This window comes from Anas platyrhynchos, chromosome 8, assembly GCF_047663525.1.
Source record: "Anas platyrhynchos isolate ZD024472 breed Pekin duck chromosome 8, IASCAAS_PekinDuck_T2T, whole genome shotgun sequence".
In the NCBI taxonomy this organism is placed as follows: Eukaryota; Metazoa; Chordata; class Aves; order Anseriformes; family Anatidae; genus Anas; species Anas platyrhynchos.
Window position 1 is genome coordinate 11,080,775 of NC_092594.1, and position 19,187 is coordinate 11,099,961.

At 38.4% G+C, this 19,187-nt stretch overlaps 1 protein-coding gene across 1 annotated transcript in view; it reads right to left on the minus strand.

Annotated features, from left to right (window-relative positions):
* The window catches only part of OLFM3 (olfactomedin 3), a 58,831-nt gene extending 40,691 nt beyond the window's left edge, over nucleotides 1-18,140 (minus strand). The window contains exon 1 of the mRNA XM_027462699.3: nucleotides 17,970-18,140. Within this exon, the coding sequence (XP_027318500.1) occupies nucleotides 17,970-18,038 (69 nt within the window). The 5' untranslated portion in view covers nucleotides 18,039-18,140. The remainder of the gene's footprint in view (nucleotides 1-17,969) is intronic.
* Nucleotides 18,141-19,187: the final 1,047 nt, after the last annotated feature.

Sequence of the window (19,187 nt, forward strand, 5' to 3'; positions counted from 1 at the left end):
CTGCAGAGATGGCATAATGAAGGTTAATGGAGCTCTCAGATTCATGTAACTCATATGAATTAGAAATAACTACTAAAACAGAGAAGGCTCAACAAAATCAATTCTAAAAATACTTCATGCAGAGTTCATAATGGACTAAATAACACTTCTAAACAGCTGCATTGTGATTTTGCCAAACTGAGATAAAATAAATGCCAAAGAAGTGTCAGAGTGAACAAAGGAAGGATTCCTCCTGTTTCCCTTTACAAATATTTTTTCTACATTCCTCCTTTAGTTGTCAGAGATGGAGTAAGAATAGAAACAGGAAGAAACACTCAAATCCAAGCAGCTCTGGATGATTCCCTCCTTCCTCCAGTTGATAAAGGAATATATATTCCTGAAAACTCTCATCTGAAATCAAACAGTATTCTCTTCCTTATTTTGGTAAACACTGCAAGCATTAAAAACTCAGCCTTATATTATGAAATCAGCTATGTGCCTGCTGAAGGAAATAAGGAAGAATGAGTCCTGTTGTTCCCACAGAGAGCTATACAGAATTACAGAGCAGGGAGGGATTCAAGAACAGATATAGCTTTGCCTTTTCTCTCCCCAAGATACCTGCCCTTGCAGATGAGCCAGTGTGACAAGAATAATAAATTTTCTTATCACTAATAGCTATAATTAATGCCATTGAAAGGAAAGGGGGAAACAATTATTTCTTTGTGCTGTTCATGTAATAGTAAAACAACGTAATGCTCATTAAGAACTGCATCCTGACAGTGTAATTTAGATATAGATGACCTATATAGTTTCCAAAGGCTTAATCTTATAATGACAGGAAGAGTGCTCTTAGATCATCCGGAAATGAATTGTGCCCTACACACTAGAAAAGCTTGAAGGGTTTGGAACACAAATTTCATTAAGGATAAGGGATCAATTTGTGCCACTTGGAAAATAATTCTACTGCACTTTCAACTTCTCAGGTTCAGTCAGTAAAGTGCAGACTAATTTTACAGTAGGATTTCATGATAGGCATGCTGTGGGAACTCCAGGGAGGTGGAAGCTGGCCCAGCAGCCCAGTTAATGAGCCAACCTCCCCAGTACCATGGGATTTCCTCAAAGGGACTCCACAGAGCTACCGCATATGGGTTACTTGTAGGTTATCCAATCTCAGGTTCTTTGTTCAGCGAAATTTTAATTCACAGAAAGACATTAAGCATTTAAGTCCAGAATAAGTTGGACTGAACTCTTACCATTTCATTGACTTTCACTTACAAATTACTCCTTAATTTCTCTTTGGTAGTAACAATAATTTTAATTTAAATATCAACTTTAACCTAAAGATGTCATAGTATTTCAAAATGGTCAGTCCAGCCAACGCCCCCCCTCCGCCCTTCCCCCCCCAAAAAAAAGCAGTTCTAAAAGCCTCCAATATGACATGAACATTGTGACAATGTGTTCTTGTCATGGGGATGGAGCTACAGTTAAATTCCTGAAGCATGGGAGTGACTGCAATAGTGATAGAACTAAATGTCAAGTTTGTTGGTTGTACTGGAGTACTCCTGTGATGAAATCTAGCCCATAAGCTGTAGGTTTGGGATAGAAGGAGTGCCCTAAACATGATAAAAATGTATGCTCTGTGTGACTCTCAGCATGTCTATACACTACTTCATAGTGTATGAAGAATATATGGGCATGTGTGAGACATCACCTAAATGCGCTTTGTTTCTAAATTATGCAAATACTAGGCACTAATGACACCATTACCTTATTAAATGTGGTAAAGGCAGCCAGATATTAATAATGTGAAACAATTGTTATGGAGAGCTAAATCTCTAAACTCTTATTCAGTTAAGGATTGAGGATTTTGCTCCATATTGTCTCTCACTAAATGTACTTTCTTGACTGCAAGTGTGCCTGGTAGGAGAAATGGTGTTGCCTGTCACTGTGTAGAGAGACAAAAGATCCCATTCCATTTTTCTCATCCTGCTATTGCACTGTTCTCCAAATAGTCTTTGAAAATTGAGATTCAAAACCACCATATTTGTATTTCATGGATTTTCAGTCCTAGTGTTAGCAGATAGGGAAACAGTGCCTGTATGATAACTGACAGGAAAAAAGGAAGAGCAAAATCTTCAGTATCAACGAGCCTAGCATTGTAGGCTTTTCTGTGTATGAAACACAACTCTGAGCTTACCTTAAGGTGATCATCAGTGGTGCCTCTGAGTATTAAATGAATGCAGATTATGTAAGTTCATCTGTCTTTAAAAACAGAGCCCTGCTGTGTCTTTAGCTATTTGGGAGCAAACCTGAGAGCTGTCATCAGAATACTGCCTTGTTTACACACCCGTTTATGGGATGTTAGAATTTTGTTCTCTTGGACATTGCTTTTGCTTGTTGGCTCACCAGATACACAGAATGAAAACACTCTGGGTGATTTATCCCTTCCAAAGCATAACAATTCTGTTTACTGTCTAGGGGAAGAAAATCTTTCTACATGTCTGGTCAGCTCAGAGCAACCTGTAATAATGGACAACTGTTTGTCACAAATGGTAGCATTGTTTTCTTTGTTAAAAATCTTTCAAGCAGAAGAGAAAAGATGATCAAGAATTTTGCCGCACATGAAACAGTCAGACTGCTCTTTAGTGCTAGAATGGGTGACAGAAATGCCTCCCAGAACATCGTTTTATTTCAGTGTAGTATTACTTTACTGAGGAGAAGGGAATGTGGGCTGGGAGGTTAAATGGTGGCCTGATTCTGTACCATTCCCTGAGCTTTTTAGTGATGGGTAGGTGTCATTCCAGGTATAACCAGTAATTACTGGCTTGGGGATGGCAGGATCACCTTAGGACTTGGTAGCACCACAAAATTATGGCAGAGGTTGGTTAGGGTCAGACCCTCAACTGGTACAATTCTGCCTGCCTGACTGCTAACAGTGCTTTTGGGCTGGAGCACCTTCCAGCTAGAAGCAGAGGCCGGAGAGAAGAGAAGATAATTTTCTGTTATTCTCTTGTACCACATACAACCTGAATGGCCAAAGCAAAAGGGCTTATCAGAAGGGTTACAGCTTCTGGCATCCTTAGTAAAATTCTGGTCTGTTCTTGGAAATATCCAAAGTCACAGAATGATTCAAGCAATATGCTGTCTGCATTGATCTGCTGTGCCTGGCTCCTTCCCTTTGGGCACAGTCACTTCGTCTGGTGTTAATGAAGGAATTAATTTCCATTCTCTCTTTCCTGCAGCACTCATATGTTGGCTTTTACAGTTCTCAGTGTAAGAGGGTTTCCCCCTCAGTCCCCCTTTTGAATCTTCAGAAATCCCAGAGCAAAAGTAACTAAGCAATCTGAAGTTTGAGAAACTTTCAAAAAGTTTTATTTTTTCAGGCACTAAAAGAAAAAGAGCTCTGAAATAGGAAAATAAAATCATTCTTTCCCCCAAGGACTTGCTTTGGAGTGCAGTGTGATTGTATTTTTCTGATACAATGTCTTTATAACTTTCCAGCATAAATAAATAAAAGCTGTAAAACAGCTCAGGCCTTTGCCTCCCTTGGGTAAACAGAACTTTTAGAATCAGATGCCTGTCTGATGTTCTGTGGTCATAAGTCAATCCCTGGTCTTTGCCTCTATTTGCCTGCTGCAGTGCAGATACTGTTTGCAACTATCGATCCTCAAGCAGAAACATTGGCCTAGGTGTTCTAATGCTTTTCAACTGTACCTCAGACTAACTTAACTCCAACGCACGCCTTTTGTAGCTACAGAATAAGGAAACTTATGACTTTGAAATTGTGCTATATGCATCCCCCATGGATCCCAAAATAGCAGTCTTCTTTACACTTTCTCATATGGAAGTTATCTGTAGTTTATTCTGCCTACTGTAGGATTTCCTCAGGAGGAAAAAAAAATTGGACAGACACAGAAGAGGATGGGTTAGCATCTCCCAGGAACATGATTAAAGATTTGGTTCAAGTTCTTTTAGCTTAAAGATTGAGTTCAAGACAAATCTACACACCGTATCCATTCATAATTATATATTCACTTACATATCCTATATAATAGTTATATAATAATATTACATATAATAATAATACATAAATATATATATTATATAGTAAGTCCATGGTATGGTATTTGTTTCCTAGATGGATGAGAAAACATAGAAGTTGCTTTCTTGCTTTTCTGCGAGTACTGAAGCTCACAACTTTGAAATTGTATGTATACATATTTTAGTGAAAATCTAATAGAAAAATGGTCTTGAAATAAACAAAATGAGTAAGATATAAAATAAGTAAGAATTATATATATATATATTATATATATATTTTGTAAATATTGGTGGTATTAAGGTATTACCTTAATGTTTGCTTAAGTCAGTGCAATGTGAGAGAATACTAAGACTTAGAAATGCTATTTCATGTCTTGGTAGCAGCAAAGAAAATGCCATTTCATCTTAAAGTAGTGTTTTCATTTATGACAACACCTAATGAGACTTTTTTCCTTCTGTTCATGAATATCCAGCTATCTATCTGTATAGACACTTCATTCAAAGATCTATATAATTAAAGAAGAAAAAAATAAGCAAATAAAAGTGAAAAAAAATTAAATTTAAGCAGCTAATTATTTCCACTTATCCTTGTAAACGTATTTATGTAATTGTGCACATTATTTAAAGGTTTGAATAAATGACTTCAAAGTCTACTATTGCGTGAAAGTATAAAAGTAGCAGGAAAGACCATTTTTTTCCTTGTTGCAAGCTACTTTAAAGTGATGGCTAAAGAGAATGATAAAAACTTGGGAGCAGCTGTAAATCATACTGTGTAAGGTTCTATTTCAAATAGATTGTAGCTTGTTCCTTGCTTTGTTTGTTTTCTGACACACTTCTCAGATATATTTTGAAGAAAAAGCAGTTACCCCTTACTCTTTCACTCTTCCCTGCCACTGAATAGTACTTGATATTTTCCTGCAAGGTTTCAGTGACTGTACCTTTTCTATCCCTTTTTATCCTCGAGTCTACGCAATGAGTCAGAGACCCCTTGCCTATTTTCTCTGCTGTCTGCCATAATGGTATGGAAATACTTTTTAGCAAGAACTTTAGGAGAATACATTTCCCTTCCCAGCAGTGAGTAAAAACAGATATTGCTTTGTAAGTGTTACTTAAGTGATACTTACAGGTTCTGATTTTGAAACGTTAGATAGTGGAATGAGAGAGAGGTAATTGTTTCCACATAAACTTTGGGTGGTTCTGCTACAAACAGTAGTAGGGAATATTGAGTATTTATACTCAATACCTGAGTATGAATAACTGGGAAATAAAAATTGCAGTAGTAGAAGTGTTGTTGTATCATAGGCTTCTAAGAAGTGCTGAGAAACACACTGCCAGCAGAGTTAAAAATAGACTGCACTATATACTCAAAATAAATATAAAGATACTGTGATCTAAACAATTTAACAAAATTAGCTTCCTTTTTAACTAGAGTCAGTCTAAACATAGAGTACTATTTTCAGCAACATTTCCATAAATAGTTCCTGATGTGTAGCTTCTATGAATAATTCACAAATCTGAATACTAAAGTTTGAGTTACTCTGGGTTGATAAGCCATAAAATGTATTGATATTTCTTTAATGAGCAGGCAAAACTGTACATATGCAAGTACAAATTATAAACTTGTTGTCAAAAATATTTTACAATATTCACATAACATTCTCCTCTGTCATTAATTTTGCTTGCTAAAAAAGGAGCACAAATATTTTTAAGCTATGCTTGTTTAAAACTGGAATGAGTATTTGTGGAAGATTTTATTTCTGGTTTTCTTCCTATCTACTGTGGACACTGCATTAGGAAAGGAAAACATTGAATCACTTCATCTTGTTCATCCTCATTTTCTTTTATAGGCATCTTGCACTGATGTGCTCGTCCAGTAGGAGATCATCTTTGATGGGCATGGGCTGGCTGACTAGTAATAGACACAGTAACATATTCTAACTCAGGATTGATTGATCTGGAAGTGAGAAGTGAACCTAGCTTTGCTGCTGTGGCTATTTGCTGGCCAAACAGTAATGTATTTTTAAATTAAATAAATCCCAGTTCCAATTTACTTTGGTACTGTATAGACCTATTTTTAACATGCTCTTTTATTAATAGATGAGTACCTTTATGAAAGACAAAACAGTCCTGAAGATATGTTTTTTCAGATACTTAAAATTTCAGTGTTTCCAGCAGAATTATTTACTTTAATCTCACACTATGTCATTTGGCAGGACTATTCTTTCCACTGTTCAGTGTACTTAGTGCCTTTTTCACAGTGTGCCCACTGTTCAGAACAGTGTGCTCACTTATACCCGCCATCCTTCTTCCCATCACCAGCTATCACTGCATCACAGCCTGCTATTTAAGATTGATCTTGTAGTCTGCCCTATAGGATAGTCAGATATCTCATATATTTGGCATTTATAATGCAGGCATTGTTCCAACAACATGCTTCAGAAGAAAAAATTTCTATGTGCCATGTGACAACTGAAGTAGCAAAGAAGTGTTTGAATGCATTTTTCTGCTAAACTGACTTCCTAAGCTTGGGTTTTTGAGAGTGCTTGCAAGCTGTGAGCCTTGGGTATGTGCTATGGCTACAGTGCCACATTGGACCAGTTACGGGCATTTCAGCAGGCTGCCCTTGGACCTTGGTTTCAGTGGGTGACAAACCTGAGGGGAGCTGCAAAGATGTCTCATTGCTCACAGGCCAGGTCGTCTCTGACTGATCAATGAGCAAGTCAATCCTTTGGTGGCACCCTAAGCACTATTTAAAATAATTAAGGAGATTATTTAAGACATTTGTTAAGCTCGTGTTTAAACGGGTGGTGGTGGGTATGCTGATCATAAGTTCCTCCTCCTACGGTCACTGCTATTTTAAGCAGGCTTGTGTTAAAGCATGGCCTCCTCACAGCAACAAATATATATATTGGGGGCAGCGATACCCCGCCTGTCATGAGACATTTTAGTTTAACTGATATTAATTGGAGTAACAGTTTCAGAGTTTGGATACATGCCCTTGCAAGGATAGCTGAATGTCCTTCCAGTCCAAGGAACAAGTTATCAGATCAGTCTGTTTTGTCCTTTTTAAGTAAAATTAGACAAGGATGGTGCATGAACCAGAATCAACATGAATTCTTGACATCTTGGGATGTCTTTCTTAGCTGCACTTACATGTAGCTCAGAAGATTTGGTTTTAATTTTTATTAAAATAAATTTATTAAATAAATTAAGCACATTAAGTGACTTGGAGACAACTGGAGGAATTTGTCAAAACTTAACAAAATGCTTAGGGGTCTCCTAAAACTGAAAAAGATCAAAAAGATTCCTAGACAATGAGGCCATCCTTTGAAGGCAACTGAATATAGCAGAAGCAAATGCTTAGCAGCTAAAAGGGCTTATAAGGAACACGGCTGGTCAGAAAACATTCCAAGATTGCAAACAAGGAGTATAACAGCATTCTGAAAGGTGAAGAAAGGAGAAAACTAAGGGCTTTGGTATGAAATTAACTAATAATAGCATATTTTGCACAGAAGAAGAAGAAAAAAAAAAGATAGAAAAGAAGGATATCACTTGTAGTAGTAGTTTATATTCCTAAAAACTATGAATGTTTGGGAAACCAAAGATGAGATGATATGGCAAGTCTTCAGAACCTTAACTGAAATACACGACAGTGGATAAGAAAACAATGATATTTTAACAAGAAAAATATTGCCTAAGAGACTAATTTCTGGAGAGAGCGAAAATAATTAGCAAGTGAAAAGATAACATTAGTGCTTAAGAGTTAGGGTCAATTAAAACAGTCAAATCACACAGTACAAATGTTTTATGTCCAAGAATGTTAATGAGAAGGAGAAAGTAAGCATTAGACAGTACTTAATTGCATGTGCTTCAGGAAAATCCCCAAAGAGAAAAAAAATGACTGTTTCTATTTAACAGAAGAATTGGGCAGTTAGGTCATATCAGGATTTTATCTTATTTTATTATTATTATTTTTATTATTAATTTATTTTTATTTTTATTTTTATTTTTTATTATCTACCACTATTGTTACATTCATTTGGAAACCGATTTGTGGAAGCATTTGAGAAAACATTAACTGGTTGTTCATTTCCACTGCATGGAGATGAACTCAGTAACTTAACCTGCTTAACCTTACATCTTCATTTCTGCGGCATCCAGCCTCTCACAGGAATCAAAGCCTTGCTGTTAGGAAGGCACCTCTGGATGTTGTCTAGAGCATGGTCAGCTAGAGCAGGTTGCTCAGGGCTCTGTCCAGTCAGGATGGACATCTTCAAGGATGGTGACTCCACAGCCTTCCTGGACAGCCTGTTCCAGTATTTGATCACCCTCACAAATAAAAAAAAAATATTTTTTTGATGGAGCACCAGATTGAATTTAAAGTGTAGCTGCTGAAAGGCATGTTAAACATCATACCTGTGGGTATTAAAAAGAACAGGGTTTATCCCTCAGATACTAGCCAGGAGATGGATTCCAAGTCTTAATACTGATTTCCTACTTCTGGTGTGTGTCAGAATTATCTTCTATTGAATGAGTCAGAATGTTCAGTAAGAAATCTAAGATCTTTTTTTTAGCTCAAGATTTTATAGGAATGTTAGTAAAAAAAGGGAGTTTTCAAAGTTGAATGAATCATTCAAAATTGTTTAGAAATAAACATATAGAGATATAGCTTCAACTGCATACTCCTAAATAAATCTCATTTCTAAATGGAAGAGAGCTATAAGCAAGAGCAATTTATTTTATTTTTGACAGTCACCTGTGGATATAATCTGAATACCAGTAGCATCTGTTAATTTTTTTCTTCTGTATACACAACAGAGGTGAACCTTACCATTAGTGTAGCTTTCTGACTTGTCAAATCTAAAGCTTAGTAAATCCGAATACTACAGCTACTGCCAGTATTACATCAAGATCCTTCTTTCATTTCCCCCAAAAGTTCAAGGCTCTCACTATTGCCTAGTCGCTTCTTGTACAGTGGTTGTATCAGAGACTTCTGCAGGGGTTTCTTTTTGCCCAGTGCAGAATTCCACAAACTATTTCCTGGTGACACCCACAAAAGCAAAGTTACTGGTCTGAAAGCACGTTGAGTAACTGCTGTTCAATATAAATCAGTTACCAGAATAGCAACGATGCCCAAACTGAATAAAGTGAATATAACGTTGTAACTGACACTTTGAACAAGGTTTTTTGTGTATCTGAATAATAGACACTGATTTAAAAAGTAAATCAATGTGTGTATTAGGAAGGGTAATTCAAAAGAAAAGTATATTGAATGATGCTGATTCCATAGGACATGTAATTTTACCTAGAAGCCAACAACCACAATTTTGAACATTCTTTGAACAATGAAACTTATATTTTAAAATAATTCCTTGGCTAAGCTGAGGTGTCAGACTCAACTCTATTTTGCAGAAATCTTTTCTCTGAATAAGGTGTTTCCAACAAGCTCTCCATTTGTTGTCAGTTTGAGGACTATTTGTGCAGGGAGTGTTGTAAATAATGCACAAGGTCACAGTTCTCCAGGAATGTCAGAGCTTAGCAGTTCTGATTTTGTTGACTTTTTTTTTTTTTTTTTGCCATTCATTTCTGCAGTAATCTTAATGATAGACTAATGTGATTATTACTTAATAACATTTTTTTCTTTATTAATTTAGTTGAAGCTTTTTGTCATGTCTGAGCTTATGTGACTTTTGTAATAGGATACCAGACTTGGTCGTTGATTTCTCCTGATCTGAATTACCTATTAGATATGAAAAGTTCCCTACTTTATGCTTGGGAAGGATCTTGTTCGTTACTCTGCCTGATATGCATCTCAGGCATAAATACCTGCAATGACAGCAAATAATATTGATCTGAAATCTCATTATAAAGGCAAACCAGTCACCTGAATTTTTCATACCATCATCTATATGATAATTCATATCACACTCAAAAGTTAAGATACTTACCTTCAGGGCACAGAGCTGAAAGGACCTTTACTGTAGAAACTAGAGGACAGCAGGATCTGTGGTCATGTTTAGTACAAGTACTATATATGTACTCTTGCAGTGGCAAGGTTGAAGAATTAGCCAGCTCTTGCTAATATGCAAGAAAAGAAGAAAAGCAAAGAACAAAACAAAAAAAAATAGGAAAAAAACACCCTCCAGCATTACATGGCTTAGTAAATTATGATATGTAAGAGAGATCTTGCCTTTAAGACAATTTCTTTGTAATTTTTCTGCCAAGCTCACATGCCATAGCCTCTGGAAATTTTATGACCATGCAAACAGAATGAATGTCATAAGTACGATCCTGTGTATCTTTAGAATTATTAAAAAGTTGAGAATAGTGCAGAATAGTGAAAAAGAAGACCATATCTCCCTTCTAAAAAGGGCAGTGCTGTGTAGATTTAGTGCCTTAAAATGGACAGTGAAAGGTCTGATGAGTTTGGTGAAGCAGAGGTGGAACAGGGATGGGTCAGGAGGTGATGCTGGGCCTGGGGCAATTTGCAGTGTGGTGGTGTGGTGTTGCTGGGGAACTTCAGCTCTTAAGAACTTGGATTCAATGATGTTAACAATAGATAATTTGAAAATAATGATCTGCCACTAAGCTACAACTAATGGGCTATCTTTACCTCTACAAAATAAGAACAATGAAATGCCTATTCAGTTCAGGGGGTTCACTTCAGATCTGGTTCACTTGGACCCAGACCAGCCAAAAATGAAAGCAAATTACTGATAGCTCACATTGAAAAGCAGGTAAGTTTCACTACAAAATTACATCTAATCTGAGAAAGCTAATGCAGTTGTTGGAATCGCAGTCTGTACTCCGTGAATTGTTTGTTTCTTGGTAAAGTATCTTGGTGTTACAGCTACACTGTTTACTTCGTATTTTCTTGGAAAAGTCTCAATACCGTATATTGAAAATGCTCAGAATCTTATTAGAAGGTGGATTTGTTAGAATACTGTGTAAAAGGCTATATGGAAAAATGAATAAGAAAAAAATAATTGCAGTACTGAGGCTGGGACTTGCACAGAACAGTTTAATTTGAGTAAATAATGACGTAGTAATATATTCTAAATACATTGAAGTTTGTATATCTATAAAACCAATTTTAAGACTAATGGCCAAACTCAAATAGCATTTACAATTTCGGATGTGGAAAATGATTTAAATGCTTAGTTATCACCTTGAAAGCAATACACTGAAACACATTTTATAGTATTTTCCTAAAGCAGGAGTTCTAAACAAACAAACAAACAAACAAAAAAGCAATGGGTTCATTAAAATATCTTTAAACTGCATTTTTTAATAACATGCACCAATAGTTTAACATTATTTACAATGTAGTGATAGGCACTTAATTGTAGAGCTCACGAAGATGCAGTCCTCTGAACAGAATCTTTTCCACTTGTTCTACCTGTTCCCCTTCCCTTATGAGTTACTTAACAGCTGCAGGAGGATGTTAACAGTATTTCCCCAAACCACAGGAGTGAAGTGGGTTACTTGCTTCCAGCATTTGCTTAAGCTATTGTTCTGCTGATGAACATACGTTCTTCAGTGAAGTAATAAATAGAAGGAATAAAAAGATTAAATCTGCATTCCACAGTTGCAAGGATTTGTTTGTTTAGATGGCAGTGCAGCAGGCAGATGACTTTGTTCTTGAAGGAACTGAAGGATGAAAAAATTACATTTGTGTTATTTGGGGCTGCTTGAAGTGGTTTAATTTAAGTGAGAAAGGCTCAGAAGGGGGTCAGAATATTAAAATTATTTTATTTTTTTTCTTGAGGAAGAAGTTTTAATAAATACTGGATGTTTTGTGAATAATTTCATATTACATTTTTATTTTCTGTGGGGAAAAAAAAAAGTACATAAAGTGCATACAGAAGCAGCTAGGTAAGAGTTTACAAAATTCCTACCTGCAGGCCTGGTATTTCCTATGCAGCCTCCTTTTGGCTATAACTGAAGTTCCAAGTTATGATTGTTTAGTGAGTTATGACAAATATGCCTGGCTGTTTCTTTTGCTTTTGTGATAGGTCAGCTTCTGTCATGAAATTGAAGAGGGTATAGGACGGTATGGAAAAGCATATAGTACGTGTGATACCACAATGAAACTTCAAGGAATCAAATTGCTGGGTATACCCTATATACCTATACCCTATACATCATTAACAGAGTTCTGTCCTTAATGTTAACTGCTTATACCACCAACATTTTGTGTTCACTGTCACCTCCTCTAAGTATGGAAGTTGCGTGGTATGTTGAGTTCATTAATATGAATCACTCGTATTGTGAGAAAAAATATTAGGAAACTATTTCTAGAAGGTGGTCAGTAAAAATGAAGGCTACGGGTCATTTAGTTTTAGTCTACACAGAGCTAGCTAGACAAATGGTAACGATTTCCTTTGTCCGGCACATACAACACACGGTATTTCCCTGTTAATAAAAAATCTTTTAGAACTGCTCCCAACAGGGATAAAATAATCTGTGTTACTGTAAATAAGGTTACACGCCTCTTTTATTTGCATATTAAACAAGTTATCTGCTGGCCAGTAGTCCAGTTTGCCACAAAACAAGTTTAAAAATACTGAGAAGTGAGTAATAAAAGCAGGACACAGTAACAAAGGGCCTTATAATTTAGCATTCTGGTGTCCTTTCAGGCAGAGACATGAATTCTCTAATTTCAGATAAACCAAGGTTAGACCTTAAACACCTTTAATGACAGGAATAAAACAAAGACACTAAAAATAGTAACATTTTGGAAATAGTTTCAAGTGTTCTGATAAATTATGCTGCTGATAGGAGTGCAATTACCTTTAAGATTGGAACCACTTAATGAAAATAACTGAAGCTGCAGTCCATGCTCGGAGTGAAGTGTCTCTGATTTCTCTATGTTCCGACATAACAGGTAACATCCGAGTTCACTCCTTTTTTTCTGAGATACATCTCTCAACACTGTGCTCAACTTTAAGAAACAATCTAAGAATTGTCCTAGGCTTCACCATCACCCAGACATTGTAATGTGAATTTTAAATTCCCAGAGGCAAATGCTCCCTTAACTTGTCATGCTGGATTCCTTCATTTTGAATTAATTTTATCTCAGCCTGTGAAAGGTATCAAGTGGCCATCAGTGGTGGATCAGTGTCCTTCAGATAAATAATGTGTCATAATCAGAATTGTTAAAGTTGTAACTTTTTATCAATTTCTGAATAAGAGTTCTCCGCAAAGTTGTACACCTTTGCACTTTTGTTTTACTAATATTCTTACTTCTTGGATAAGATGTGCCATTCTTTGCAGTTAATAGGCAGTGTGTCCCAGAGCAAATATGATGAACAGAAGAATCGACTTTCTGAATGGCTGGTAAAGATAATTTAGTACTGAAGTAAGAGGAGTTATGTCCTCTAGAAAACGTATTTCTTTCTAGTATTAGGAAAAATTCCCAGTTGACTGAATAAAGGAATGGCTAAGATATTTATCATCCATTTTTTCTTCTTAGCAAACTTACCAAAAACATCATTAATGCCAAGACTAAGTATATGAAGATTGATGTTGTGCACTTCAAGGGTTCTTAAGAGATCCCCTTGTGAACACATTAAGATCGTTACCTCTTAGAAAAATAAAAAGTCAGTAAAAAAAAGCTGAAGGAGGCAGATTCGGAGCTGTCATATTTTGAAAAAGATTTTTTTGAAAAATGACGGTCAGATCAGGTGAACAGCAAATTGTTCTGTTCTGCAGGTGCACCAAGTGCACATTTATTAGCTGACCATGTGGAAAGTAGTACACATGACCTCATTATGCTAAACAAGTACAACATAAGCTCTTTGATCTTCTTTGGGCATTCTTGAAGTACATAAAAACATCTAACTCTTGAATGTTTTTCTATCTGCAAAGCTATCTATGTGTTCCTGCATGCTGGCATTCTCCTTTGTGGAAAGAGTTCTGTATTTAAACCCAGGCACACAAAGTCCTCACTTCTCTCAATTTCATCTTAGACAAGAAATCTACTGCCCTGTGAAGTGAAGCAGTACAATAGATTGACGTTCTGGTGAAAGATGGTCTTCAAAATACTATTGCTGCAAAGATTTACACAAGGATTTTTAAATTTTACTTGGTTTTCAGTGAAGATCCAGTAAGAACGCTGAAGTGATGCCCTGAAGCATTTGTGTCATACTAAAGTATTGAAAAAGGGTATTTCAGTGCCCAAAGTAAACTGGGGCTTCTCTGAGGATTTCCTGTTCATTTCTTAATAGGTCTCTTACGAATTGCAAGGATTTGAACTGGAAATTTATAATTTCTCAATCTGTAGGCAACTAGAAACACATTTTTAGAGTTATAGCTGGGTGTTGTTTCGACAGCTATTAAACTGCATTTCTGCAAACTGTTACCCATTGACTGAAGTTACTGGACTGAGAGTAACGTATCTGGGAGAAGACACAGGACACAGACAGCTCTGGACTGCTCTTCACTGGGTTTTGAATCACGTTGCTCAGAAATGTTAAGGCAAGAGTTGACCATATATATTCAGCAATTCTTTATTTAGAGCATTCTTAAATCCTGTAGGTTAAATAATTCTATACGATTTTCATATTGACTAATGACTAATACTGTGGAAAACAGTGTCAATTAATTTCCAAAAAGATAATGAGATTTCCACACAATTTTGTGCTGTATTATAGTACTATGACTCAGTATTTCCAACAAAAATTGTGTATTACGGTAACCCTTGTTTGTACATAATATCCTTGTTATACACTCTCACAGTAGAGATGAATTAGCTTATACTCTGAAGCAGCGTTAAAGTAATGCACTCTTCCTACAAACAAGTTCTGTTGGTCTCTGGGAAAAAGAAGGATTTTAGCAGCTAGTTGCGTAGTCTGCTGATGTGTGAAAATTGTGGATTTTTGAAATCTAGAAACATGGCTGTTCCAAAGATCAAACTGCAGAAGGTACGAATGCACTCAAAAACAGTTAACTTTTCAAATTTGTTTTTTTTTTTTTTTTTTTATGTTAATGCTCCCAAAGGTCCTATTATCGCAAGCAATGAACATAGACAACAGATGCTTTTTGCAACTGTCCTTAATGATACTACACATAGCTCCTGTTTGGGACTGGACCCACCAGTCTTCCTTTGAAACACTTCTTTTGGCAAAGTTCAAAGAATAGAAACCCACCAGGTGTAGGATATACAACCATTATAAAAATTAAAGGCATAAATTTTATTGACTGCATTGAAAAATACCTATTTTCAGATCGGTTTAAATCTTCAAAAATCAAACTTAAAAACCAGCATCTAGACCTGCTGAGCTTGTTCCCTGTCTGGTGCAGCATTACATTACTCTAAAATGCTCACTTGGTTATACTGCTGTGGTTATTTGGATATAGCGATCAAATGATGGCCACCAAAATAACACTTACAAAAGAAGTCCACTTTGTATACTATGAAGGTCATTTCAGAAAACTCCAGGCTTGCAGAAAAGCAGCACAGAGATGCCATCTAGCAGTAACTCTTAGAAATTTCCTAGTACTTAATAGTTCATTCTTTCAAGATACTGCTTTTGCATGTAGGAGAAAGGAAAGATTTTATATTCCAAGTCTTTTTATATAGTTGGCTTCCTGCTGAATATCTAATCATCCTGCTGGAAATAAAACTTTACTGAAACACATTATAATGAATAATTTCCTTGTATTTTTCAGTATAAATACAGAGCAAAATTAGAATCAAATTAACAGATGTGACATTTTAATAAGTGTCTTAAAATTGATATTCTACAATTAGCATTAAGAGTATTTAAAATTAATCATTAGTGAGCTGTCTTCCATTTGTTAAAGGCTAATTTCCAGAGCAGGTCAATATTCTACATCAAGCTTAGCAGAAAAAAAGACATAAAAATACAACATGGGCAATAAATTACTGCAATTGAAATAAAATTTTAATGTGCCAGAAATTTAAGAATAAACTATACATATTTTTAGCATATATTACCATAAGATGGCAATACTTAAATACTTTACAATGAGTAGATAACACAGTAAGTTTAGCATAAAACCCCTGTCATAGTAAGAGTGCCTGTGGACAACAGTCTTTAAAGTCAGTGATAGCTAGTTCTAAATCAAAGCTTCTTTTTTCTTATTTTTTTTCTTGGAAATATTTAAAAGTAATAGATGAGTTACAGAAATTATTTCTTTATTACTTAGATATTATGCAGAACATTAATAGGAATGTACTGTGGCATGCTTTGAAACATCTGTCATGATTTATTTTCATTTGTGTGTGTCAAGGGCATCTAAAAAGTTGTGTCTAGTCATGAGCATGTTGCACAATTATTTGTAAAAGAAGGAAATAATCACCTCATTGTTTCCTAATACTAATTTCACGTAATATATTTGCTTCCAAACCTGCAGGGCAGAACATTGTTATTCCATTTAGCATAAAGTAAGCTAAATACCTGAGGATTGCTTCCATTTTTAAAGTGATTTCAATCATAACTTGTATTTATTTGCTGAAAACAAACAAACAAAACCAAACCCACAGACCTTGTAGTCATTTTGCATACATCATTTTTCACAGAAATACATCAACAAAACTCAACTATCATCTGTCATCTATATGTGGCACCTTTTCATATGCTTAAAGTGGAGCTGTATCTTAATCAAGGATCTGAATAACCATTTGTTCTCCTGTTTTAATTTCTGAAAACCCTATTTATCTCTGATAAAAAGCAGACTTGGATTAAGGGGCTCTTGTTTTTACATATTCTTAAGGACTTTAGAGCTCCTGGCTCATGACCTCTTCACGGAGTTAAAAGGGCCTGCAATGAATATTTTAATATCCCTGAAAATGTCACACACAGCAATGACTAAAAGGCCATTTTTCTGCCCTCTGCACAGTGTGCCACAGCACAAAGGACTAGAAGCAAAGTTTCAGAGATAATTTATGCAGTTCCATTCCAGTGGTGCATCCTGCTTTTCAGTGCTCGATGGTAACAGACACCTACGATGGAACATTTCTTCCCAGTGTTGTTACGGGGCATATCTCTGACACCTAAACTAAGCAAAATTCTGCCAGCTGAAGGTCATCCACTTCATTAGTGGTTTTACTCTTCTGTGGATAGACAGTGATACAAATTGTGTTTATCCTGTCTTCAGGCAGCCTCTTTGCCTGCAAGAGATCTAAGTGTACCAGAAGACAGAGCAATGACTGGAAACCTGTGATTGCGATGTGGCCATGTGCTCGGGCTCACACAGCTGAGGAACTCCTGTTCCCCGCCTGGTACGAGTCTCTGCAGAACACAGCGATAGCGATGCTGTCAAATAGCTGCTATTTAATATCAGATGGCTATAATTCATTATTAGCTAATGTTATTAATCATATATCATCTCCTTTTATGTTGTCACCGTATCTTATGATTACTGCAGCTGTAAATCTGTTTTTCACCGAATTGCTTATTAAGTTCTGTCTTTATATTTTCGTAGGAGGAATACCCTTTTCACGCTGTTGGAAATTCCGTGCGTATTTTATACGACTATGTCAATTATTTAAAAGGGAAAAGCAAACTGTCAGAAGAGCCAAACCCTGTCTCGCGGGGCTGCCTGGCACCCGAGCGGTGCCGCGGGGGGGACATTCACCCGCACAGCGGAGCGGGCTGCGGGGGGGCTGCCCGCAGTGCCCCGCGATCCTCTCCCTCTCCTCACTTTTCCTGCCGGGTAGGAGGCGGCACGGCACCAGGAGGCGGCTGGCAAGGTGTGAGCTCCCGCAGCGCCGCAGGCCCGCCGGGTTCAGCCCATCGCGGCGATTTCAGCGGCGCAGCGCGGTGCTGCTCCTCAGCCACCTCCTCCAGACCCGCACCGCCGCGGCTTCGGCACCTGCCCCGGGGGAGCCCCGGGGGAGCCCGGGGCCGCTCCTGCTGCCGCGATCCCCCCCGCCCCGGCCCGCCGAGCCCCGTCGGCCGCGGCACCCGGCCGGCTCCTACCTGGGCAGGGTGCAGGGCGGCCAGCAGGGACAGCAGCAGGAGCCTGGGGACGCTGCCGGGCGCCCGCATCCTGGCGCCGGGGCCGCCTCGCCTCGCCTCTCGCCTCGCCTCACGCCGCTCCCCCCGCGGGCACCGCGCCTCCCGCCACAGCCCGAGTGGAAGCGGCGGCGGCAGCGGCAGCCGCCCGGGGGCCGCTCATTCCGCGGGCGAGCGAGGACGGCGCTGCCCGTGGTGCCGGAGCGGCTCCGCTGCCCTGCCCCGGCCCGCCTCCGGCCCGCCCCGGCCCGCCCCTCCGCCAAACTTCGGGCCCGGGAGGCGGTGGCAAGGATGCGACATCATGGCTGCCGCCCGCCCGCTGCCCGCCCGCCCTCAGGCGCCCCCTCGCGGGGCAGCTCCTGCGCGGAGGAGCTTGTGGCGGCTCCGTCCTGTAACAAAGCGCTGGTAAAATGGGTTACGGCTTTAATCAGTTGCCCTTACAGCGCTCAAGTTCACGACCCATAGTCAGCATAACCTTAGGTTTCATGCGTTAGTGGTTCTCAGACGGGCTGGGGCACGCCTGAGGTGCAGCTGGAGAGCAGCCGCCCGAGCCCGCGCTCCGCTTCACCCGGGGGCTGCCTGAGGTGGCTGCCAGAGCCCCAAGGGGCTGCGGCGCCCCGGTACCAAGCGGCCCCAGCGGGGTGCCCAGAGGCCTTGGGGTGTCCCCTTCCGTGCTTTCTCAAGGACTTCTCTCCTACAACTGTTACTGGTATTCGTTATTATTTTTTTTTTAAATCTGATTTGGCCAGGGAACTTAAGCCCAGGTGGTCATCAGAAAAAGCGAGTCTCCCTGCTCGCTTCATCCTAGTAGTTGATGACCAGGAAACATTTCTTCATTCTCTCCCCACAGCTCTATCCTATAGCAGCAATTCTAAATGCTGTTGTGAACTTAACAGTATTTGCTGTTCTGTTTGAAAGAGCCCCGGGTCCTGGATGCGGTGTAAGATTTACTAGCTTTTATTAAAACACATACAGCAGTTCCAGTATTCAGTGGTAGCAGACATCCTTCTCTTCACCAAAACCAACCTGAGGGTAATTTAAGTACTCACAGAGAGGAAATAAACTTGGAAATGTAAGATGTCATCTTTTCTGAGGGATTGGCACATTTTTACTACTTGGGGCTGATTGAAAAGGAAAAGTTTCCATATTTTCCTATTACAGTGTGATTGGAGCACCATTCCT